At 44.4% G+C, this 26,302-nt stretch overlaps 1 protein-coding gene across 3 annotated transcripts in view; it reads right to left on the bottom strand.

Annotated features, from left to right (window-relative positions):
- Positions 1–26,302, bottom strand: part of KCND3 (potassium voltage-gated channel subfamily D member 3) — a 933,785-nt gene that overhangs the window by 70,776 nt on the left and 836,707 nt on the right. For all 3 annotated transcript variants that reach the window (XM_069238665.1, XM_069238663.1, XM_069238662.1), the window contains exon 5: positions 11,204–11,296. In XM_069238665.1, the coding sequence (XP_069094766.1) occupies positions 11,204–11,296 (93 nt within the window). The remainder of the gene's footprint in view (positions 1–11,203; positions 11,297–26,302) is intronic.

The raw sequence follows: 26,302 nt of genomic DNA on the forward strand, positions 1-26,302 counted from the left end.
GAAGTCTCAGGGATAGCAAAGACTTCTTCCTGCCAGCACCTGGAGTCTCTGGAGAGACCCCTACTCTGCTCTGTGGTGCCCTTCCAGTTCCTGGGACCCTGAAAGGAGAGGCTGGCAGCCTAAGGACAAAAATACACGCACCGAGCGCCGTGCGGAGAAAAGATTGACGCGAATCCGATCGCGGCTGAGAAAACGACGCGACGCCGGCTCCGCAGCTGAGAAACGACGCCGCAGGAAACGCGACCGAAGAATCGACGCCCGGAGCAGGAGAAACGACGCGCAGCATCGCTGACGAAGGCTGAGAGATCGCAACCTGCGCCGCGGGACTTTCGGACCGTCGCGTGGCTGGCTGTTTCGACGCGCATCGCCGTGCCGAGTTGTTTTCGACGCATATAACCGTGCAGGGTTATTTTCGACGCGCACAGCCCGTGCGGGGTTATTTTTGACGCAAACCAGGTACATTTACACGCTAGCAGCGCTAGTGTGTTGTTACAACTACCTAAAGACTCTTTTTATTTTAAACCTTTTAAAAATCATAACTTGACTTGTGTATGTTGGATTTTTGTCGTTTTGGTCTTGTTTTGTCTAGATTAATATTTCCTATTTTTCTAAACTGGTGTTGTGTCATTTTGTAGTGTTTTCATTAAGTTACTGTGTGTGTTGGTACAAATACTTTACGCCCAGCACTCTGAGGTTAAGCCTACTGCTCTGCCAAGCTACCAAGGGGGTAAGCAGGGGTTAGCTGAGGGTGATTCTCTTTTATCCTAACTAGAGTGAGGGTCCTTGCTTGAACAGGGGGTAACCTGACTGTCAACCAAAGACCCCATTTCTAACAGTACTTGACACAGTTAAATGTGGCTGCAAAGTCAAGAAATAAGAGCCCACATTGCCAACAATTAGTACATTTTCTTTTCCCCTAAATTTTCTTTTCCTATATATTGCCGAACTTGACCAGCATCCATCTAGAATACATCCCACTAGCTTTTCATACTGGACTAGTGCAGTAGGACTGCTGAATGGGGTAGTAAGCATGTGTGCTGGTCTGAGAAAGGTGCATGGCATAGACAATGCCATTCCAGTACAATATTATACAAATGCAGGCTTGGCTAGGCCGCTTCACCGTTGTCAATATTGGAAAATGTGTGTTTCAGAGTTGGTCCATGGGTCAGTGCAAACTCCTCTTAAACAAACTTTTTTTTTTTTAAAAAAAATGTTTTTTTGAATGCAGCCCATTTCCTTTAAGAAAAATGGTCTGCATTATTAAAAAAAAAAAAAGTTTACATCATTCAAAGGCAATCACAGGCAAGGTGGTCTGCTAACCCTCATATACCACCATAATTGTGATGATCTCCAATAGCAGTGCTTCACAAACCCTATGCATATTAATGAGGTAGGCTGAATTGCAACCCGCTCTGAATCCTTATTTTGCACACCAAATTATTAGTAGATATATTGGTTCACAAAATCTGATTTCATTCGCAAAAAAGTCAGTGTACAATCTACACGCACCTTTTGCATATGAAATGTTAGTACATCTGGCCCTAACAGAACTATTCTGCTGGTGAGCTTTATGCTGTATGGTAGATGCGTAATTTGTGACAAGATATAACTCAGTTGCAATAGAATAACCTATTGTCTAGAGAATTATTGCAAATCAGTCATGCAGTGATTAAAACGTCATAGGTAAATAGTTGCTAAGTGACCCCATGATAGATATTTCTAGCTTTAGTTGGGATGAAGAATATAATTATTATTATGAGAGAAGTAGGCTTATGTTCAAACCCCTGTCATGTCACACTGGTAAATATGCAATACTTTATTCAGTTAATATTAAAGCCCCTTTCATGTTGCTGGAGCTGATCCTGTTGTGGATTGGTGCCACCAATCCAGGGCCGGCTTTAGCACTGGTGGCACCCTGTATGACAATCTTTTTGAGCGCTCCCCCCACCCATGACCTCTTCCTGAGATTCCCACATTACCACCCGGCAAAAGTGCCCCTCATATTCATAGCTTCTCTCTCACATACATTTCACTTCTTTTAAAGTTCTGTTAAAGGCTAGCTTTGCTAATCCACTCAACTAGCCACATAAAATACAGATATGTTATTTGCAACTGGCATATTAACACACTGCACTACTTTATGGTGGGTCAAAACTGCCACTGGACAAACTCCATCTCTCTCTCTCTCTGTCAGGAACATTAATCACAAGAGCTACCTTGGCATTTTTATTGTTGCCTGACAGCTGTCCGCACATGGAACTCTGCTTCAGGTGATTTTTAGTTGTAAGTTATTGTAAAACACAGCACACCCTTCCCTGAGTTCCGTCCCCCTCCTCCAGGTCAGTGCTCAGTGCAGCTGCACCAGTCGCTTCCACCCTAACATGAGTGACAGTGCTAGGGTTCATGGGTGAGGGATGTCTGACCTTTCGGAATCTTTCTCTGCTGGGGAAGTCAGGGTTACTTTAGTATATTGAAGGAGTTTGTCTTATTTCATTGAAGAATGTATTCATTATAAAGCGGTGCACGTTGTAGGCTGTGCTTTTTTGTTCTTTTGTGGGCTTAAGCTACTCCTGTTGCAAGACGGTCAAACTTGTGCAGTCACAAAACACCTAAGGGTACCTGGTTTGTGACATCGCTTGCGTAAAGCTCCCAAAACGCAGACTCACATTGATTTTCAAACGTGAGGTGTGTGTTTCTAAGGTGATAGATTTATGTAATGATGAGAATAATGGTTTAATTATAATTATTATTAGTAGTAATACTAACACAACTATTACTGCTACTTCTTGTAACCTAATTCTATTACTACAGCCACTACTACAACTACTAATAAAAATAGCATTAGTAATAATAATAACTAAGAAAGTGCAACATTTGTACAAAGCTGACTGCTGAAGTCTTGCAGGTTGGTTGCTCCATAAATAAAAGGCGCTATCTGCTTTTTTTTACTCTTTTTGTTCAGAACAAGGTGTTCATTTCTGATAATAAATGTTCGTGTTTTGTCACATGCCTTTTCCCTGCTGAGAATTCCATCAGTAGTGCAAAACATAAAACACAAACACTACCGAGGAAGCAAAGGTAAACCTTTGGACTCTTTAAGGGCTGTCTAAAGCCTCAAGACAGGACAGAATAAATAACGAAGTGATCTTAATCTTTCACAAAATTCCTCCTTTCTACAACTTGACATGTTCGTGTATCTTGTTGAGTTAAACGTATTCGAGGTCAGTCCGCATCTTAACATGATTCTCCAATATGTATTTCTCAGGCAGTCTGAAAACATTCTACAAATCAATTTGAAGAGCCACTGTTTACATTCCAGTAACGAAGTCAATGACATATTTGAAAAGCACAGAAGTCTGAACACATCAAGAGTTAATTATCAATTTTTCGTTCAATAATGCAACATAAGAAAATCATTAGAGATATGGAGAAGTACATATTAATGAGAGAAAAAGATGACAATTAATAGTGTATGAGAAAGGATTGCATAACCACAGTAATCATCTGCTAGACGGTGCACAGTCTAGTACATTTTAGAAAGAACATTTACCTGCCTTTGTTCTGTCTGCTATTATGTAGAGTAACATGATCGATGCTGTGATTTGCATTCATTTTTCAACTGGGAGTCGGTTGGGCTTTTTAGAAAAATATTTGAAATATTGCCTGAACAAGTACAATTCAAGAATTTTACAAGCATGAGACATTGTACAACTGCTAGTTTTACAGTATAGATCGAGGCAGCATTCCACCCTGGAGAGAGATGTTTCCTGTGAGAAATGTTAAAGTTTTAAGGATGAGTGGATAGTGTTACAAAATGTTTGCTGCTGTTTTGCCGACCTCATTAATTCCAAGATTCCAAGCAGTTTCAATATTGAGTCGAGTAAATGAACGGGGAAAGAATCAATTACTCTGGAGTGCAGTGGAAAGGAAAGGAAACATTAACAGTTGTTCACTCGTCCTTGTCACAGTGCTATAACGGTGGCACCGCCCCCTATGACAGACGCTATGTTGCTCCTGTTTAACTATACCAGGTTTAGCCCTTCCTCTTTAAGGCGGCCACAGTGAGCTCACCCTTTAGGCTGCTGCTGTGTTTTTTCTTCTCTGACTTAGGAGCCAGTGGCTCATCAGCCTCAAAGCCTTCGTCTTTATTTGTAGTGAGGATGGTCCCTCTGAGGTGAGAGAAGAGGACTCCTTATTCGGCAGGGTGTACTGAATAAAAGGCACCTAAGAGAGAACCTTAGGCTTCTTCCCCTTTACCTTTATCAGGTGGGGATGCTACAGATGGGATGTTCAGCCATTAGGTGAAGATGAACTCACCAGTCCAGGCACTCCATCCGGAAAGGAGTGACCTTCTTCTGCAGACATCATGATTATCCTCCTGACACACAAATTACATTGGTAGCTTCTTTCTTTGTTGATGGTTACCCAGTTATCAAAGGGAATTGTGGCTGCCAGATCTACTCTGTATAGGGCAATCTAATTTTGCTCTTTAGCTTTGTCCACATACTAGGGCTTTTTTTGAAAGTATTTGGCCCAGGCACAATTGTATGTCCAGGGTGGCATGCCCTTGAGTGTGTTCATTGTGCCATGAGCTCAGGTACATTTGAAGCCTTTCTACAAGCAGCTCCGTCAACATCGTGATCCAATCTCCTTGCAGTACGACTTCGATATTCTGATCATTCTGATCATCTATCAGGATCTTCAGCGTCCTTTGGTTCCCTACCAAATTGTAAGAGGGATGGACCACTCCTCTGCATCTCCACTGGTCCTCGTGGTGAGCATCACATTCAGAATATGTGGTGCAGACTCAACTCCCTCCCAAAACTTGGCTTGTAGACTTCAGACAAGGTTGGCAGGTCACCTAACTTGAAGGGATTGTCAGCAACCCAGAGAGCTATTTTCAACTTTAAAGATAACCTAGCTGACAATTGAGAGACTTGTGATTATATGTCCATTGGCAGGGGTTCTGTCTTTCAAGCTATGACGCTAGTTGGATACCAACATTTACATGCTCTTAGCATTCAACATTTTAAGAGCCTGAACACCCAAGCATATATTCTTAACAGGTTCTTACTTTTCGTGGCTAAGATGGCTCTGACTCTGACGGTGATATGTCTTAAATGCCAGAGGTTAAGCACAGCGTGGGTGAACTCTAAACTTCCTGATGACATGCTTCCCTCCACCATTACTGCTCCAGGCTCTCAGCCCCTGCTCTGGGGGATACGTGCCCTGGAAGATACCATACCAGTAATTCAAAGAGTGCCAGGCAGGATCAGATCCGCTAGAAGCAAAGGGACTGTTGGCTTCCCTCCTGAAGAGGTTTCTTGCAGCTGCAGAGGGGATCCTTCCCATTTCCCCTTCTCTTCTTCATTCACACAAACTTCAGTCCAGAGAATTGCTGTACTTGAGGCTGGCAGCCTGGTTGCACTATGGTCTGTATTTATCAGCACCTTGTGTCAATTCAAAGCCACTAAAACTGACACAAACTGGTGCGAAGTGTGATTTAGGCTTTACTTTACTGGGAATAATAGTAGTCTAGGGATTGAGGATCACCAATAAGCAGCACAAACATTTAATTTGATCTTCAACAAATTTCTATCCTTTAAACTAATTATGAAGGGGAATCACCCAAGAATCAATGCACAAGCATAAGGCTTGAGGTCATATTGTAGTGGAATCTTTCATGTTACTTAACTACTGTGCATCATATTGTACTGATTATAATCAGTCCCCTAATTGACATTGAATTGTATTGGTACTCCCCTAATTAACATTGAATTTTATTGGTACTAGTATGTGGTCACTTTACATTGATCTGAAAAAGATGTTTCCTGGACCACTGATAATTCACAAAATATGTCCATTCACAGATATCACACACAGGCTGGAAATGTACATTTAACGTGATTATATAGTTGGATATAGTAGTAGTAGTAGTAGTAGTTGTTATTTAGAATCATAGACACTGGGTAGAGGGCATTCATCAGACAAAGGGTGAATACCTAGAGCCTCTCTTTGGGTCTTGAACGTAGGTTGAAAAATTCAGATATCTAGCCGCAGAGGCTGTGTATTTTGTAAACAGTTATGGGAGTGGTGGGTTTCATCCACTGATCCCTTAATTGTGCTCAGTAGAAGAATGAGTTGAGAATAAAACCACTGGGTACAATCCGTTGCGAAACTACAAGAAGAGTAAGTGCAAACTACACCCACAGCACAAACATGTGGTAGATGTGGGGAGGAACAGTTGCTGCTACCAGAAAGAAGTTATCATGTTCCTAGCAGCAGCCACATGGGATTAAGGTAGTCTAAGTTTGGTTGATGTTTATGACGACTGCTTTTAGCCACTTAAAGAAATGTATTTTATGATTATTTATCAACAAATGCAGGTTCCAAACACTGCTAAGTTACCTCCTCTGAATCCTTTTCCCATAAAATGTATGAGGGGGATTGGAGTGCTCTGGCCTTCACATGGGCATGTCAAGCTATCACAGGGTGCTTGTAATCCTGCCATCATGCCACTATTCTTGCATTCTTGGGCCATTGCCTACTGGCTGCCACCACACAGCCATGCACAACACTATCTTCAGAAAATATTAAAATACTATGGAGCTCTTTTAAAGATGAGATCAACGAGTTGGGTAAAACCAAGTAGAAGTAGTGTGATTACTATTCATGCTCGGCCTTACCTCACATTTTAGATTTAGCAGAAAAAAATAAAGCATAGATCACGGGAACAGTTTACCTTGAAGTTTTGCATTTTTCCAGAGCAATTACTACTCTTTAGTACTTTGATATTGGTAATGCCACACATGGTGCAGTTTCACTGAGTCACAAATGAAAAACAATGATTTCACTGTTTACGTTATAAATGCCTAAAATGTAAAATATGTGCAGGAATTTGGTTACTGCTTTTGTTTACATTTGTTCTTTGCCCTCAATGCGCACTATGTTCACTTTCTCTTTAGTATTGGCAGAAAGAATTGAATTAAGTTGGTGGTACTCAGTAGAGATCGGGTTGTTCATTTACCATTCCTCATCAATGTATGCTGCATTTTTTAATTTGGAAATTGAAGAAATAAAAGTGATGGCTGGGATGACGGGATGGATGGGAGAGAGGGTGAGGAGTGAGGTAGGTGATATGGGTAGAAGACAAAGGTGAAGGAATGCACGTTTTGTATCCCCCATTTGAGAGCACTAGTAGTCACCCTACTTGCTACATCTCTGATATAGATGTAGCTTCAATCATTCTGAAACCTAGATCACAGAGATCAATGAAGAGGAAACTGGGAAGATGCTACTGGCGCACTTGCAGATTTACACCTACATACAAGTGTAGATTTGTGAATTTCTGGAATTTACAAACATTTCCAGCAATAGTCAGGAAAGCCGGGCCAGGTGGTGTTCCAGGTGTGTTCCAGGTGTTCCAGGTGTATTCTTGGGAAGGTCATTAACCATTCCCATCAGTATCCTATTCCTGCTGTGTCTAGTTTTCCCTAGTGGAGAACTATGCATAGGACTAACAGGATTTCCTGTGCAAATGCACATTTTTCCATAGGAGAAACTTCTTCCCCCTGCATCCCAGCAAATCTGGGGGTGATTATTTCCCTGTTCACATTGGAGGAAGAGTTATGCCAGACCTTAGATGGAGCATATCTCCAGCAAACAGCTGTGTTTCTGGGTGTTTACAAACTTCCAAAACTGACCATGCTTTAGAACAACCGCCTCCTACCCTGGAGTGAGATTTATGGGTGAGAAAAACCTTGCATTCATGGTACAAATCTTCATACATGTAGATGAGCTTACACATACCAATAGGTGCTTTGTGAATTCATGGCAGGCATATAGTATGTAAATTTGGCGTAAACGTGTATTTTCAACTATATTTACCTTAATGACGAAGCCGTAATGAAATTAGCTAGTTATTGCTCCTTTACTGACCATAATTGGTGAATTTCCATATTTTAAACAATATATATTGTATCCACTGACCAAAACAAGAAACGACTATCTCTGCCCTGCACCCAGATTTCATATGCACTCAACCTGCTGCACAGGGTCACCGACCTAGCTGATTGGACTGTGGGAATACAGCTTAGACCCTAAACAAATCCGGAAGCACCTGCACGTGAACCTCAAAGTCCTCTGTTGAAGACATCCAGCTGTTTACAGCAGCCCTCGACGCAATCCATTGCCTGCACCCAAATCGAAGGACACACCCTGCCACTACACCCCATATCACTCAAGCTTGAGGGAAAAGGCCTTCAGCCATGCACCGTGGGCTTTGGGCAAGATGTGGCTTCTGCTGGCCCCACAACAGTGGCCCGAACACCCATTCGCAAAATGGCGCCAGAGTTGTTAGCAAACGAATCAAGTCACGTTTAATGGAAAGTGCCTTGCAACCATCCCTGCAGGGTTCTTAATGATGACCTAGAAGTTTTAGGAGGATGAATGGAAATGAGAATAGAAGAGTGAGCGAGAATGAGACAGAAGGATGAGGGAGAGAGAAGATGACCTCAGCACTCGCATATTTATACTGAAAAAACAAAAAGAGGGAACGGCAATAAGGGAATGGAGTGTTTATCTATAAAAGAACAGGGCAACATGTCAGATTTTGCGTGTGCCCGAGGCTCTAGTAAAACATGGGCCAAAACATTTTGTACCAACTAACTTCTCCAACTTTCGGCGGTGGCCTGATGGGCATGCGGGGGGCAACATACAACTTTATTTTAAAGTAAAATATTTTAACTTCGACAAACGTCAACTATACGGGGGAAACGTGGGGGGAGTGAAAGCTGTGTTGTTCCCATGGTGCAGTCTGTCTTCCCTGTTTAGAATGCTCAAACAGGGCAATAAAAATATCAGTATTCGTGAGTTTCAAATCACACATGCAGTGGTCGAGTGGGGCTTCTCATGACTAGATGCACAATACCAGAAAATGTATGGGAGAATTACAGCAGTCTTGTCACCTTGACTTCAAAACTGTCCAAGAAAGAGCATAAACCAGCCTAGAGAGTAAATTGGGAATAACATACTGGCATTTCCTATTGGTCAGAATGTACTGAGCTCTGGGGCTCAACCTGAGTGACAGACAGAGAGCGCCTCGGAGGTATTAATAAACTGAGTATGTGTCCTGTTCTGGTGATTAAACTGATTCGCCACAGCCGTACGGAATGAGGGCCATAAAATGCCACCTGGGGGTTCTGGATATAATCCGCATCATTCAACCTGATTTCTCGTAGTTTTATAATGTCACCAAAGTCCCTTGATGGCACTTTCCTGTCTTATTAGGCGCGCTCAGAGGTTCTTAGTTGAATGTTTTATACCGCAGAAAATGAGTGGTGAAAACTGAAATGATTACAGCGCGGTGGCTGGGCTCCAGTACATTGGCACTCCGAGCAAGTTGCCCTCCTCTTTGTTACTTATGAAAGGTGATTTTTTAGTAGTTGGTGCACGTGTAACACACGTCTTCCCTAGAGGTAGGCTTTGTTTGCAAAAAATAAAAATAATAATAATAAATAATTTAAACGTATTAAACTGTACTTTTTATGGCAATTATGATTGATGATAGGGGTTTAAAAAAAACGCGGCCCTTTAGGGGTGTGCATGAGAAAATAAGAAACAATACTGCATCTCAACGTGTACCTCTGTTAGGCTTGTGGGAACATGGGACTAGGTGTATGCCTTTCCCTATACTCTCCTTACAGTGACGGACCATTTCATTCGCCTGGTCCTTACATCAGCCTTTGCTGATATCTGAACTTGCTACTTCAGCTGGACCGATTTGATATTAGGACTCCCACCCTAGCCATTGTGGCTGCTCCAGCCAAAACCAGATGAAGGCAAAGGCAAGGTTATGGACCATGTTGACGCACTGGTCTAGTTAAAGTTGTAGTCAGTCACAGCGAGGGTAATGAGGTAATGGAGAATATTGTTTCATTGGCTGATATTATTAGTCAAAGGGGAAACACTGAATATTGGGCGTGTGCGAGAGGCCCAATTGAGTGACATCATTGTGTCCAGGATGTTCAGCTAATTAAACTTCCTTCCCTGATTTCTCCCTCTTACACCTTACCTTCGCGTAACATTAAATATGGATGTGTCCGTTTTCAGTGTGCTTTCATGAGTGCTGTTATAGCCATGACTTGCCCTTTGCCTTGCGATGACACTCGGCATCACCGCTGATGTCATCACCGGCTCTTTGTTCTTTTTTTAAATGTACTGAGCACCTGAGATCACACCAGACTAAACAAGAACGTCTTATCGAATTATTCATAGTGACTAAACTGAGAAACAGCTAACGCTCAGTAGTGAATGGTGTTTAATTAAATTGTTCCAAACACAGCTGTGAAGACGTCTACCTTGGGTACCCTAAAAGAACTGAGTCTGTTTTCACACCACTGCTGGTCGGAGAGGTATTAATTGCGTGCTTCAGGAAGATGCCCCTTCGGGTACGCATCTGTACACCACATGTATGTTCTCTCAAAGGAAACAGCCGCAGGCATGTTTCCATTGGCTGGAAAAACATGGACTCCTAGAGGATGGCGCTGCCTTTTCTGGCTTAGATAATGAAAAGGTTCATATTCTTCTCACACGACTGAACCAGCCCCTCAAGAGGCGGACAACGCATTTGTCATATATGTGTATGTACATTTGAAACCCAAAGGAAACATGTTCTTTGCGACAGATTAGAAAATGGGTTTGCGCTACCTGTTTTAATTTTTTTCATTCGAACAGTAATGTGATTTGTTCGTTTTTTGTGCAGAGATGCACTTGGGCTATACGATTCTTTTTGAGCTATTGGCCTGCCTGGAATGGAGTGTGATGTTTTAAGTCTGTATGCTGTCAGTTTCTGTCTTCTCTCATTGTCCTAAACTGGGCTGAGAGTTTGCGTGTTTTTAATGGTTGGTAGGGTTTGATTGAGTTCTAACTTTGCGTATTTTTCTGATGCTTTACATTCAGTTCTCAAATTCCCGTTGAGCCAACGGTGGTTCGTAAGTTGGTTGTGGTGATTGGCCCCAGCTTCGAACGCTACACTGCACAGCTTCACACTGTGATAGCTCTGGGATGCGGGCATTGTTTCTCGCATGCTAGGCTGCTCAGAACCAGCCCCCGGTGCTTTCGGCAGCCTCTCGGCCGCGGGTGGATGCGGAGAGGAGCCGAGCGTTAGCCGGCCGGGGCCAGGCACGGTGCAGAGCCTACTTACAGTTGTTTTTTCCAGGCAGTGCAGCAGGTGGTGGTGTTGGCTCTCTATTAACGAGGACGACTTGCTGATTTGCTTCTCCTCTTCCGTAGATCCCTGAAAAGACACACAAACAAGAGAAGACATGAAGTCAGTTTGGGCAGCAGAATTCATCCATTTCGCGCTTGCCTGGTGTTTCCAGAGATGCTTTGAACACGGACTTGGTGGTTTTCGGCCAGTAATGCCAGAAATGTTTGAAGAGAATTTTGCCCTTTGTTGCCCCAAACTTAAAATACAAAATGGAAAATTCACAAAAGGCTGGCAGGAACAGTAAGGCTGTGCTGCTCACGTGAGGCAGCCCAACTGGTAGGTTACTGTCCCTACAGCAGCCTTAGGTGCCTGCCAGAGTCAAATGCCTACCCCACATTCCCTCAATGCCAGTCGGCCTCTGGTTGCTGAGTGGGAGTTTTAATCTAAATATGGTTATGCTGTGTGGAAAGGATGCATTTTGAGGCCTCCACGGAAAGCGGTGGGGACATTTATGCCCATATTTATACTCTTTTAGCGACGCAAAAGCGGCGTAAACTTGCAAAATACAATTGTATTTTGTAAGTTTGCTTCGCTTTTGCGTCACAAAGCGGCACAAGTGCAGTACTAAAAAAGTATAAATATGGGCCTTAGTTTGCGTTTGGGTCAAGGAAGAGGGAAAAACGCAAAACCCTTACTTAACACAATAAAAAAAAAAAAATACGTCGCTAGGAAGGCACACAACAAACATGTAATACATACTTTATCTATATGTAATATTAACAAAGGAATACAGTACATTATTTGTGGTTACAGTTTGACCTTGCCAGCTTTGACTACGGGACAGAAGCTAATATTTTGAAGTACATTTTGAAACTGAAGGAGCCCCGCCTTCTTGAAATTGGAATTCTGTGCAATATAAAAAAAACAATTCTCTTACCTCTCGGTACCTTTTCTGTTATCAGTCACTACACTGTTCATAATGAACTGTTTATCCAACATAAGGAGTGCAACATATGTCATAGATCAGACAAGTGTCTGTGTGTATATCAATCAAGCATTTAAGGAATGTTGGTTTAAACCGAGACAAAGTGCAGAGTCCTCCAATTTTTTCCATTGAATCTCGATCATTGGTGGTTGAGCCCTACAGAATTTCAAGTTAATTATGGAAATGCCCTTCTTCGAGGCCTCAGCAACTATGACATTATATGGTTTCAATGTATGCAATGTGCTGCAGACCTGCTTTTTTTTTGGCTTGTGGGCCCACTAGAGGCAGGATCTGCATTGGCCTTAAGTAACAGCAGGAGTGAGCTGAAGTTCATGACCTTGACATATAAATATCTATGTTGGTGCCTCAAATTATTTATCCCACATGAACTCACTGAACTGCCCCAATTACCAATTCCGCCAAGGTGATTGGTCCAAGAGGCAAAATCAAAGTCTGGTGGAGATTTAAGATACTCTTTCTTGGGATGCAGACTTCAGATCTGTCTCCCACTTAATAAAATTATTGACTGATTTGCGAAAAAAACGAAAATGTTGGCTCTTTGGGCAATCTTTGTGTTGGACTTTTTTCCTTATGCAGGGTCAGCCCCAGTCTTTTTGCCTCCTTCCTCCTGGTTTTTCTGACCTCTCGCTGTTGGCTCTAGGACTCTGAGCACTTTATCACTGCTGACCAGTGCTAAAGTGCAGGTGCTCTCCCATCTAAAGTTGGTATGATTGGCTTATACCTAATTGGCATATTTAATTTACTTGTAAGTCCCTTGTACAGTGGTATCTCTATACATAGGGCCTGTAAATTAAACACTACTAGTGGGCCTGCAGCGCTGCTTGCGCCAACCACCGAAGTAGACTTTCAAACCTGTCACAGGCCTGCTAGCGCAGGGCCTGTGTGCGCAGTTTTCTGCCACAGGGACCTGGCATCTAAATTTACTTACCAGGCCCAGGACTCCCCTTTTACCACATGTAAGTCACCCCTAAGGTACGCCCTAGCTAGCCCTATGGGCAGAGTGCCATGTATGTAGAAGGCAGGGCATGTGCCAGGTTGCGTGGCCTGTCTTGGTAGTGACAAACAGCCTAAGTTGGTGTCTCACTGCTGTGAGTGCTGCCACCTCATAGGAGTACATTAGAAATTCCATGCCTTATGTTTAAGGGGTATTGTCTAATTTATGAGGGGTAGCGTGTTTGGTATGGTTATGATGGTGATAATAAATTCTGCTTACTGGTGTAGGTGTATTTCTTATTACTATTACAGCAATGCCACTTCTAGAAAGTGTGCATTTCTCTGTGCTTATGACTCTGGTGTTTTGCAGCTTGACTCCAATCCACGTCTGAGCAGAGTGACAGTTGGGGCTTTGTGCATACTGTTCAGTCAGCCTGTACACAGGGAGGGTGGAGGTGTCACAGAGGTGCATCTGCATACTGAATAGTCTTCTGGGGCTGAGAGAAAGGAGAGGCGGGGCACACCTACATTTGTAAAGGTTGTGCCCTGGCCTCACACAATAGGGTCGTTGTTCGGAGCCTGTGCTGGAGGAGAGAGGGGGCACTCCCAGAACCAGTACCGGTTGTAACTAGTTGGAACATCCTCTCCCTACCATTGTAAAACACTGTAAGGACTGAGTATAAGTACAGGGAAATTTCCCCCACAATTTGGATACTCTTGGAATCATTTTGGAACTGGACACAAAGGACTGGAAGGACTCACCAGGAACCGCCATGGACTGCTGCTGCTGTGCTGCCCTGTGACCTGCTTGGTCACTGTAAAGGACTTGCCACCTGCTTGCATCCTCTGTGCTGGCCTGTTGCTGGGCCCCTCCCCTTGTGGGCCTTTTTCTCTGACTCTTGTCCCCCAGGGCAGGGTGCTGTGGCCCTTGACCCCAGCGATGGTCTTAAGGCATGAAGAGTGCCTCAACAGTGACTAGCGCTGTAGAAAGTGCTATTTCTGGAGTGTTGATAGCGATTGAAAAGCGCTTTTTCATATTGTGGCAAAACATTCACCGCCGCAACCTGGGCTCAATGTAATGCCCAAGCGCTTTGAAAAGCACGTTGCCGTGCCTCGTTTTCACCGCCGCAACCAGGGCTCCTTAATTGACTAAGTGCGTCGGAGACACGCTGTTCTCGGTGCCCCCGGGGCACGAGGAAAATCCAAGAAAAGTAACTCGGAGCAAGCGTGCTCCTAGCGGTGCCCCTGGGGTAAGGATCGCTCCGAGGAGCGCCCCCTGGGCACCAGGAGGCCCTTACTTGGGCCCAAACACTGCCGACATTCGCGCACCAGACCAGGTGCGGGCGAGTGCCTTCCGGTGGCCCGAGGAGGAAGGAATACCTCATCAGAGGTCTCCCTTTGGATCCCGGGGCCGCTCTGGGAGCAGGGCATGGGAGGCGAGGGAGAATCCCTCTCCCCGGTGACCTGCATGAGGAGCGTGATCGCTCCTGGAAATCTCACAGCATTTCCCTGATTTTGGCCCCCCTTGTAAGGGCCGGTGGAGGCCTGGGGGATCCCCAGGGATCGCAGGCCCCAGGAGGGGCTCGTCCTGAAAGCAGAGGGGGTGCGTTGTGCCCCCCTCCTTCACAAAACTATTGGCTTACTTTGGCCCCCCCTCGTGAGGGCCATTGGAGGCCTGGGGGGGCCCCAGCAATCGCAGGCCACAGGACAGGGACCGTTGAGTATAAGAGGTCCCCGTTTAGAGCAGAGGAGCGCCAGGGGCCCCATGTTTTCATTTTCCCGGCACTGGAGGTGCCTTCATCATCATACCAGGTACTTTTAAAGGGATAATAGATATCATAGGTTCTTTCTAGAGACTTTGTTGATGCATATATTGCCTACCTGTTTATGAGCCCTTCATATATGTATGCAAATGTTCCTATTATGGGCATACCATGCTAACATGTTTTTATAACTTGTCATACGTTTTCTAATGTTCCTAATATGGGAGTTTATGATATTATGACAAGTGCTTTGGTGTAATAATGTGTTTCCTGACTACTGCCTATGTTGCAGAATACTGAGTAACCTGCGTGTTATATGTGACTACTGCTAGTTTGCAGAGTAACTAATGTGTAACGTTCTGACAACTGCTAGGGTAGCAGGATACTACTGAGATGTGATCTTTGGTCTAATAATTATGTTATGTACAATACAGTATATTTTCATATAACTTGGTGTTGTTGTTTCCTTTGTGGTGGGGATAGTGTGTCATGTGTGTTGTGTGTGTTGTGCAAACTCTTTACACATTGCCTCTGGGTTAGGCCTGACTGCTCGTGCCAAGCTACCACGGGGGTGAGCAGGGGTTATCTTGGATGTGTAATTCTCTTGCCCTGACTAGAGTGGGTGGGTTCTGCCTGGCTTAGGTGCATACCCTAGCCAACCAGAAACTCCATTTTTAACACTTTGGCCCATATTTATACTTTTTGACGCAAACCAGCACCGGCGCTGGTTTGGGTCAAAAAATTTACCGCCGGCTAATGCCATTCCAATGCACCAGGCGAGCGCCTTATTTATGGATTGACGTTATCCGGCGCTGCGGGCTGGTCAGAGTAAAAAAAAAAAGACTCTAACCAGGCAGCGCCGGCGTAGGGGAAAATGGGGGTTGTGCGTCAAAAACTGGTGCAAGTCAGGTTAGAGTAAAAAATCATGGCTCTAACTGGACTTGCGCCATTTTTTGACACACAACCCCCATTGAAATGACTCCTGTCTTGGCAAAGACAGGAGTCATGCCCACCTGCCCACCTGCCCAATGGCCACGCCCAGGGGACTTCTGTCCCCTTGGCGTGGCCATTGGGGAGAGTGTCATTTTTTTTAAAACTTACCTCAACTTACCTGTACTTTCCTGGGATGGGTCCCCCCATCCATGGGTGTCCTCTGGGGGTGGGTGGGAGTTGCAAGGGGTGTCCCTGGGGGCAGGGAAGGGCACCTCTGGACTGCTTCCATGGTCAGGGACCATGGAAATGTGCCCACAGGTCCCTTAACGCCTGCCCTCACCCAGGCGTTAAAAAACGGCGCACAGCAGGCTGGGTGCCGTTTTTTAAGGCCCGCCCCCTCCTGTGCGTCAAAATGACGCAGGAGTATAAATACGACGCACAGGCCTTAAAGTAATTTTTTGGACGGGAATGCCTACATTGCATGTCATTAACGCAAGGCGGTTTCCCGCATCCAGAAAATGACGCACACAGAGGAATTTAGACGTTCGCAGGGTCGGGTGTCATAGTATAAATATGGTGTAAGGTTTGCGTCGAATGTGCGTCAAAATATTTGACACACATTTGGCGCAAACAGAGTATAAATATGCCCCTTTGTATCTTGCTGTTCTAGGTAGGAGTCCCTTTTGGTCCTAGTGAAAGTGAAAGTTGTCAGTCATGGACAGCTTTCCCTGGGTGAATGGTTCACCACTGATTAAGGGGTCTGTAGCCTTCCAATGTTTGAGCTCATGGAGGCGGGGGCACCACCTTTATTACCACTTTTTCTTGCAGTTCTCAAAGAATCATAATGTACACACTGGGCCTCCAAGTCACTTTAGTACATTATTTGACTCAAGTGCAAGCTTGCCACTTTTCAAAACTAAGGATTAGGAAGGAAATACACTTTTCATACACTGGGACCTCTTACCCCTCTACAATATTACTGTGATTTCCGAAAATGATCAATGTGAACCGAAAATAACAGCAAGAAACATACACATTTATCAGTTTACCATTTTGGATAGTTGTTCGATTTTAATAAAATAATCTAGATGGGATGGCTACCTGAATCAGAGCACAGAATAAATAAGAGGTCAGAGGAGCATGGCTTTTCTCAGCTCAGGCTGTTCAGTTTGATCCATCCTCACTGAAGGTGATGTGGCAAGAAAGCCCGTCAGCTGTTCTCTAGCAAACTAGGTGGAATCTTCCTATTTCAAAGAGCTTGATCCCGGCCCCCTGCCAGCCAGCTTGTTTATAGTCTCCAAGAGGAGGCCGAAGGCATAAAGCAGGGGAGCCCAGGGCTCTGTCGCTCGCTTTTCCCCAGACTTTCAGAAGCCCGCAATGCTCCAGGCCTCTCCGCTTTATGCATCGTTAAGTGAGGGACCGAAGCACTAGAAACGAAGAGAAAAAACATACAAGGAGTACTGAACGGAGCTGTTTATGAAAGACAGCAGAAATTACACATATATTCATCTTCTTCAGCCGTTCAGAAAGAATCGCGCTAAATAGCTCCCTTAATTAAGAGCCAGCCTTACACCAATGAATATGGGGAAAGTAACCACTTGCCAATTCCAGCATCGATTAATGATCCATGTGTGAAGACAAGATGAGTAGAACTTAAATTGTACTCGTGAATTTTCGGGGACAAGGAGTATGTTTATAATCTGTCCTATTGCCCTCAGCATATCATCGTCAGACTGCATAAATGATCAAACCTCGGTTGGCAAGCCTGACATTGCTCCCTTAATGGTGAGGCACTGTTAGACTTGGCATACTTGGAGTGGTCTCCCCTAACATTTTGCCTCTGTTTCCCAGGTGGTTGATGTGTGCTGGACTCTGTTTTTGTTACTCTGGGTACTTTACCACTGCTATCCAGTGCTAAAGTGCAAGTGCTCCTATGTAAAATGGTGTAATTGGCTTTCCAAGATTAGCATATTTGATTTACTGGTAAGTCCCTAGTACAGTGCATTAGAGATGCCCAGGGCCTGCAAATCACAATCTACCAGTGACCTGCAGCACTGGTTGTGCCACCCACATTAGTAGCTCTGTGAACATGGCTCAGACCTGCCACTGCAGTGTCTGTGTGTGTAGTTTTAGACTGCCTATTCGACTTGGCAAGTGTGCCCACTTGCCAGGCCTAAACCTTCCCTTTTTATACATGTAAGGCACCCCCAAGGTAGGCCCTAGGTAACCCCAGGGGCAGCGTGCAGTGTATGTAAAAGGTGGGACAGGTACTTATGTGTTTTACATGTCCTGACAGTGAAATACTGCCAAATTCGTTTTTCCCTGATGCAAGGCCTATCTGTCTGATAGGTAAACATGGGGCTGCCTTTAATCTGATTAAAATCTGATTAAAGTGTGGATTAACTTTGGGAGCAGATGGACATGTGGAGTTTAGGGTCTCTGAACTCACAATTTAAAAATACATCTTTTAGTAAAGTTGGTTTTTAGATTTGGTGTTGGAACATTCCACTTTTAGAAAGTAGGCATTATCCTGCTTATACCATTCTGTGACTCTGTGTGTTTTGTGGAATCCTTGTCTGGGTCAGTTTGACAGTTGGGCTGCTTGCACCTCTGTCTAGACAGTGACAGAAAAGGAGACTGGGGTGTAGCTCGCATATTCTAATGAGCCATCTATGCTAGAGGGGAAGGGAGTAGTGGGCATTCACACTTAGCTTGGCTGTGCCTACCCTCTCACAATGCAGTCTCCAACCTCCTGGTGTGTGGCTGTGGCCTGGCCTGGACAAGAAAGGATTTTCCAGACAACTGAGACTTTACTTTGAAGTAGGCCTACTTCAAAAGCAGAAAGGGGTATAAGAAGAGCACCCCCAACCCCAGACGTTAGATCACTTCAAGGATTCAAGAGGAACCTATGCCTGGAGAAGAGCTTTGTAAAGGACGCCGCAGCACGTAACCGCAATGCTGCTTGCTCCGAGGCTGTGGACCTTGCTGAGTGCAAATTGACAACCATGTGAGCTGACGCCGTTACCCCAGTAACGCGACGCCGGCTGCCCCGAGGCCGTGGATCTCATAAAAGTCAGACGACCCTGTAGGCCTCATGGCCATGCAATCACTGACCCTGCCTGACTTCGCTGACACCGGAGTGTCATAAGTCCAACGTCTGTGATGATCTGAAACAATTGCAGTGCCTGTGGCCCTGTGAGGTCATTGCGACCCCGTGAGGTTGTCCCAAAGCATTATAACTCCGCCGGACTTCGCATCTGCTGGAACCAGGGGAGCGACTTCGCATCCGATGCTGCCTCACCTCCTCCGCCCTGTAGAAAGGACCCGACGCCACAGTCCTTCTGACCCGTGGCACCAGAATAGACACTGCATTGGAGCCAACGATGCTGCTCTCCCCAACTCCGTGCACTGGCCTGTTTTCCACTTGTTCTAAAGGTACGGTTGCTGAGGGTCGACCGACTCTGTGAACGACATTGTGTTTTGCCAACTTGCAGTGTTTTCACCTCAGATCACTGTTTTCTTGCTTTTAAGTGCAAATTCGTATTTTTAACTGTATATTTTGGATTTTTATTGCATTTGGTCTTTATTTATTTAGATAAAATATTTAATATTTTTCTAAACCTGTGTTTTGTCCTTTTGTAGTGGTTCAATGTGTTACTGTGTGTGTTGATACAAATACTTAACACATTGTCTCTGAAGTTAAGCCTACCTGCTCGTGCCAAGCTACCAAGGGGGTAAGCAGGGGTTAACTAAGTGTGATTCTCCTTTACCCTGACTAGAGTGAGGGTCCTTGCTTGGATAGGAGGTAACCTGACTGCCAACCCAGGACCCCATTTCTAACAGGAACGAAGGCCAACAGCACACAAGTTATGAGGTAACACTTACATTTTGTTCCTTCCTTCCTCAGCATGTGCTGCTGAGTCTCAATTTGCAACCAGAAAGGTGTGCAAAATCGCCTCCCACTATGGCCTCGACCACTACTCCTTCGTAATCGCTTGCTATTTATCACACCGAATAAGTGACAATACTCTGGTGGTCGATATTCATCGTAAGTAATTAATAACAAAAATTACGAGTTTTGCCCTGAAAATGGGGCTTAACTCGTGGATTGTTGTAGTTACTGGACCAAAAACTATGTATCTTTATTGGTGGAAATGACCAGATTTTTTTCCTTTTGTTGATCCTGTTCTTGTTGGCAGTAGGACTCTGCACACTTTAATTTTACTAACCAGTGGTAAAGTGCTTCTGCTTTCCCTTTTTAGCCTGGCAAAACTGGCATATATCTAACTGGCACAGTTAATTTACATGTCAGCAGGCCTGCTCCTGCAGCCTGGGTGTGCAGTTTTAAAATTGCCATTTCAACATCACAAAACAAACCTTGTGACAGATCTAAACCTTCCTTTTGTATGCTTATAAGTCTCCCAATAGATACATAGGCTCTTAATACCCATTAGGGAAGAGGGCATGGTGTTTAAAAAGCAGGACATGCACATTTAATGTATCCCAAGACGTCCTTCACTGTGGCTAGGCTGATGCTCTAAAAACTGGGTTACACTATAAAAACTAGAAAAACGGTTTAAGGACTCATAATAATGATTTAAAATGTAACTTAATAATCAAGTTGGAGTTTATATTCTTATTTTGAAAACTACACTTTTAGAAAGTTGTCATTTTCGTGGGCAAGCCAAAAGGGACCTTTCTGCCAGTATCCAATATAACCTGACTGCTGTCCCTTGTGGTGAGATGAGGATTGATTCCAGATAGTGCACAAGGGGTTTAGGTGTTGAGAAGTGTTTTTCTTCCTTGAGCATGATGGCCATGGGGGCTATGCTCAGCCACTTCCTGAGCTTCAAAGAATGTCAATCCTGTCTCTGGTAGATGCAACACACACCTAGGCCCGTCTCTATTGTGGTTTGGTAGCCAGGTTAACTCCAAACCCCGTGGGAGCTGCCCCAGAACTGGTTTGAAGTGATCACAAGGGAGGGCCTGCCAATTGTCACACTTCTGGGTCTGACCAGGGGAAAAAAAATTCTACCATGCTGGATTTAGGTAGAGGGGGGGGCACTATGGGATAGTTTCTAGTAACACACACAGGAAGAGCTGCAGAAGTGAGTAGGGTCACACCTGGGAACTTTTACCCCAATGGCTAGGGGCTGTCTGGGAGTTTTCACCACCCACAAGCTGGCACTGGGTATACATATGGCATCCCCTGTACCCCCCTAAGAACAATTGTGGACCTGTGAAGATCAGAAGAAAGACTACCCTGCTATGTGAAACCTGAAGAAAAACTATACCTATTTCCCTTGAACCATTGGTCCAAGAAGTGGCTCCAAGCGTCAGTTGATTGACCTCCTATTTGAACTACAGGGATACAACAAGCTTCCAGAGGCCTTTCCCTCGAGCTGCCCAGCTGACCAGTCCCAACTGGACCAGTCCTGGACCCTGCTGCTTGACTGTGTTTGAGTGAGTCTTAACCCTTATGGGGTGCCCCCCAGAACCTGATCCTGTGGTTGGTGATAGATTGTACACCTTCTGTCCTCAAACTACAAGATCTGAGACTTAGAAACAGTTTGGCAACTTTCTGCCAGGCACATTCTCTACTGAGGCTCCAGCTGCCGATGTTGAATCACCTGTCAGCCTCAGATTGCTACTTTGCAAAGCTGAAGGAGCTCCGACATCCAGAAAAGTATCTAAGTCTGAACATTGAGGGCTTCACTGGGACTGACACCGAGCAGAATCCCATCAATGTCGAGGCCTTCATGGGAGTAAACACCAATGGGAAACTAGATTAACAGAGCTCCTGAAGGAAGCCCAAAAGATTTTGGAGTAGACACAAAGGTGAATAGTGGTATGTTTCATCATTGGCGCCTATGCGCATCCTGGTAGGGTAATACCCCCAGGGCGGACTCAATGGGAATCTAAAGTTCTTATATAAATCACTACTGAATTTGAAGCAGGTGTCCAGAGAAACAAACTGTAAAAAGATTTTAGGGTATACCCAAAGGAGTTAATTTTATTATTCAGGTACCCTACATAGGAATAAAAACAAAATGGGTGCAACAAATAGTGATATGCATGGGTGTCAGAATTTTACAAGACACTCATTATGAAGCCTTGTGTGTTGTGCTTTCTCACTGCCTAAGACAAAACTTGAATCAACCAGCATTACTAAGCTCCCTTCCCTACACCTCGTTCTCACTGTTCTGGCCACAGAATCTCACTATATCTTCCTGTTGCTGATGTTGGCAGTGACTAAAATAAATTTGACTCTCAGACTCTACATCTATCCTTGAGCAGAGAAAATATAGCAGAAATCATTCTTCTGCTAGATCTTCATTAGGGAGAAATATTTGAGGCATAGTAGAATGAGTGATCCACTAAAAAATACAGATTTATTTTGTGGTGCTAGGCACCATAATTTATATTGCATTAACTTGTAATTTTCTTTGTGTTATTTTATATCATCCTTTTCCCATTTGTAAAGCCGCTATCACACAAGGTGGTTGGAGGGGGAGCGTAATCTTAGCACTGAGCAGGTGTGAGTCTAGCTTCATCTTTAAGCAGCCTATTAGTCTATAGTACTGAAAGAGGCGTTATTTAAATTCAGCATATTAAGACTCTTATTTTTCCAATTCGTAGTATATGATATTCTTTTTCAGGAAGCTATAGCTTCTAATAAGGCAACAACAGCTAAGGCCAAATGAGACTATGAAGGGGCCTATTGGGATGCTCTTCTTCAAGCAGCAAAAGGAAAAGATCATTCTGCCTTTTGGTAAACATTGGCTAAAAGGAGCCCATATTTTACTGCCTAACCCTCTAATAATATTTTGGCTTCCGCCAGGGTTGACCATTTCTCAAGTCTTTATGTGAACGATCCCGGATGTGATGGGTCTGGTGCTATTTTAGATCTTGTGGAGGACACATCTAGTCAGCCAGTTGGTCTTACCTGCCCCATTACTGTTAGTAAGGTTGTTAAAACCATCGAGTGGATTACACCTGGGAAAGCACCTGGCCTGGATAAGGTCCCAGGGGACATATTTCAGCCAGAGAAAGAGATATGAGGTCCCTGCGTTTGCCTGTTCTTTAATGTCATTATGAATGGGCTTCCTATGCCAAGGACCTGTGCGGGCCCGAAGTTACTCCAGTTTACAACAAAAAGGGCTCAAAGTCCCTTCCATCTAACTATCGGCCTATTGGTTTAATTGATAGCTCGCAGAAACTGTTTAGTCGTATTTTATTGGGCTGAGTCCAAGCTTGGATGGAGGACGTAGATGTGCTTACTCACCTTCAAACTGGGTTTAGATCAGAGACGAGTGCCACTGATCAAGTTTTACAGTTGCACTGGAAACATGTTGTGATAGAGGGCGGACATTTTTTACATAATGTATCCTTGAAAACATGGCTCAGACATGCCACTCCAGTGTCTGTGTGCGCAGTTTTGACATCTGGTCAGCATTCTATCTTGTGCAAATAGAGAGGCACTGCAAAAAGTTTTGATTAATTTCGGTGTGCCAAAATATCTTGTCGATATTTTTAGAAGGCTCTATGAGAACAATTATGCCCAAGTTAGGTGTGGTCCTACTGGGGAATTGACTGACCTCATCCCAGTGTTGCTGAGTGTGTGACAGGGGTGTGTGTTAGCTTCAAACCTATTTTTGTTATTTATTAATGACTTGGGCCCTCATTCTGACCCTGGCGGTCTTTGACCGCCAGGGCGGAGGACCGCGGGAGCACCGCCGACAAGCCGGCGGTGCTTCAATGGGGATTCCGACCGCGGCGGTAAAGCCGCGGTCGGACCGGCACCACTGGCGGGGTCCCGCCAGTGTACCGCGGCCCCATTGAATCCTCCGCGGCGGCGCAGCTTGCTGCACCGCCGCGGGGATTCTGACCCCCCCTACCGCCATCCAGATCCCGGCGGTCGGACCGCCGAGATCCGGATGGCGGTAGGGGGGGTCGCGGGGCCCCTGGGGGCCCCTGCAGTGCCCATGCCACTGGCATGGGCATTGCAGGGGCCCCCGTAAGAGGGCCCCTACATGTATTTCACTGTCTGCTGCGCAGACAGTGAAATACGCGACGGGTGCAACTGCACCCGTCGCACAGCTTCCACTCCGCCGGCTCGATTCCGAGCCGGCTTCATCGTGGAAGCCTCTTTCCCGCTGGGCTGGCTGGCGGTCTGAACGAGACCGCCCGCCAGCCCAGCGGGAAAGTCAGAATTACCGCCGCGGTCTTTCGACCGCGGAACGGTAACCTGACGGCGGGACTTTGGCGGGCGGCCTCCGCCGCCCGCCAAGGTCAGAATGAGGGCCTTGGTGTCCTTCTTGGAACGATGCCCTGAGTTTGGCTGGTTGGAGGGTACTTGATCTCTTGTTTGAGGATGACACCTTACTGATATCGACGTCACCTATGGGTATCCAGAATTTGATGGACCAGTTTGGAGCCTTCTGCGGACAGAGGGGCATGGAGATTAACCTAAGCAAAATCAAGTATGTGGTTTTAAACCCTTGCCAGTCTACTCAGTCCCATCCTAGGTTACATGGTGTTTGCTAGAGAGGGTTCATACCTTTGAATATCTGGGGTACACCCTCAATGAGTTGGAGCACTATACAGATGTTATTTTGAGGGCAATCCTTGGTTCTAGTTTTCGCCTGTTGACGCTTGCGTTACGAATTTATAATTTGCAACCTCTAGGCAGGGTGCTATATGGTGAGGAACTTTGGGAGCATGGTAATATGAATGCTCTGGAGTTGGTGGAGAATCGCCTTTTCTGTCTCCTTATCAATACGCCAATCAGTACCCCCCTTGTCCCACTTTGGTTAGACTGTGGCATTCAAGTTATTCTGGAGGAGGATTTGGTCCACTGTAGAACTGGCACCTTTTCGGTTGGGCTTAGATTATCCTAATGCTCCCTGGAACTGCTAGAATTCCATGACTGGGATATATAAAACAATGCCTGTCTGAGAATGGTTGTGAGCACTTATGGGTGGACCCGGAATCTGCATGTCGGGTATCTAAGTCTATGCTAAAGGGGAAGTACTGGAGATGGATTGATGAAGGGCTACATATGCATGAGAGAGTGGGTTCCTTAACTTTGACTTTTTTAGAATTCAAGGATTCTCACTATCTGGAGGAGTACATGGATATTATTGAACCCCCAGCTGCAAGAGTACTGTATATTAAGTTCCGGATTTGGACACTGCTGGTCTGTGTCCGGTCATTCACAGTGAAGTGGCAATGTTCTACCCCTGTAGCAGAGATGAGCTGCCCCTTTTGCCCTGAGCCTAAAGAATCTGTAAAACATATATTCTTTTGTCCCCAGTATCACGCCTATAGGAGGGCTTGGATCCTCACGATATTTAACAAATTGGGTGTTAGAGACTTTAGAATAGAGCTTAGAATACTTACATTGAATACACAACATTCAATTGTATTTGCTGTTTTCTGGTTTTTACTACATATGTGGAGATGCAGATTGAAAGAGGTTGCTTCCATGATAATCAATCAGGCCTAGGGCCCTATCTGTGTTATTGCCATTGGTTGCCATCGCATGGATGATGTATGATGGGTAGGGATTGGTTATTTCATTGAGCATGTTTTATTTTCATCTTATTTTTATTTTTTAATCTATGGATGTTGAAATAATTTTACGATTGGTCCATTGATTATATGTGGACATTCTATTCTATTGTTATGGAAGATGAGTGTTCATTATTTTTACTCTGTGCTATTTTATAAGACTTTTAAATATTTATGGTAGATTTTTATTCTTTGTTGATGATTTTGTACCTTTGAGGCCATTGGCCAAAACAAATTAAAGATACTGTTAAAAACTTAATAACATATCAAAGAAAGCTGTAAAATTGACAAAGCATAGTTTCTGGATTTATGTTTCACTAAATATCTGTAATTAGTCTATTTATGAGCATGATGACTCTTGCTGTTGATATTTACACTTTTAGAAAAATAATCTCTTAGAAGAAATTATATATACATAATTACATTGTAGATCATTCTCTGACAAATCACAATTCATAAATATAACTTTTTGCTTATCACCTGTGAAAATTACAAACCTACCCCAAAATTTAGAAGCAAGCCCTTCCGATGCATTTCTCGTGTCTGATCCTATCCACTTTAGCAGAGCCTGAGCACAGCAAAGCACAGGGATGTAAAATGGTTAACTGAAGGTCATACTGTTTTGTTGAAAGGGATCAGGTGAAAGGTTCCCTAGCTCAACAGTTGATGACTCTGATACTTGGCCAAATTTTTTAACAACCTATTTTTTAATAAAATAGATTTAGCTAAAACCCTTGAGTATGACATTTTTCAATGGGGAGTTGCAGCAAATGCATTTTTTCATTGTGTGGTTGGCCCTGGGCTTACAATTTACTAGACCTTTGTTTTTATTTCTTGCATTCCATGAAAGACAACCTTTACCTTTTAAAATACCTGAATACTTTG

Source organism: Pleurodeles waltl, chromosome 6, assembly GCF_031143425.1.
Source record: "Pleurodeles waltl isolate 20211129_DDA chromosome 6, aPleWal1.hap1.20221129, whole genome shotgun sequence".
Lineage (NCBI taxonomy): Eukaryota > Metazoa > Chordata > Amphibia > Caudata > Salamandridae > Pleurodeles > Pleurodeles waltl.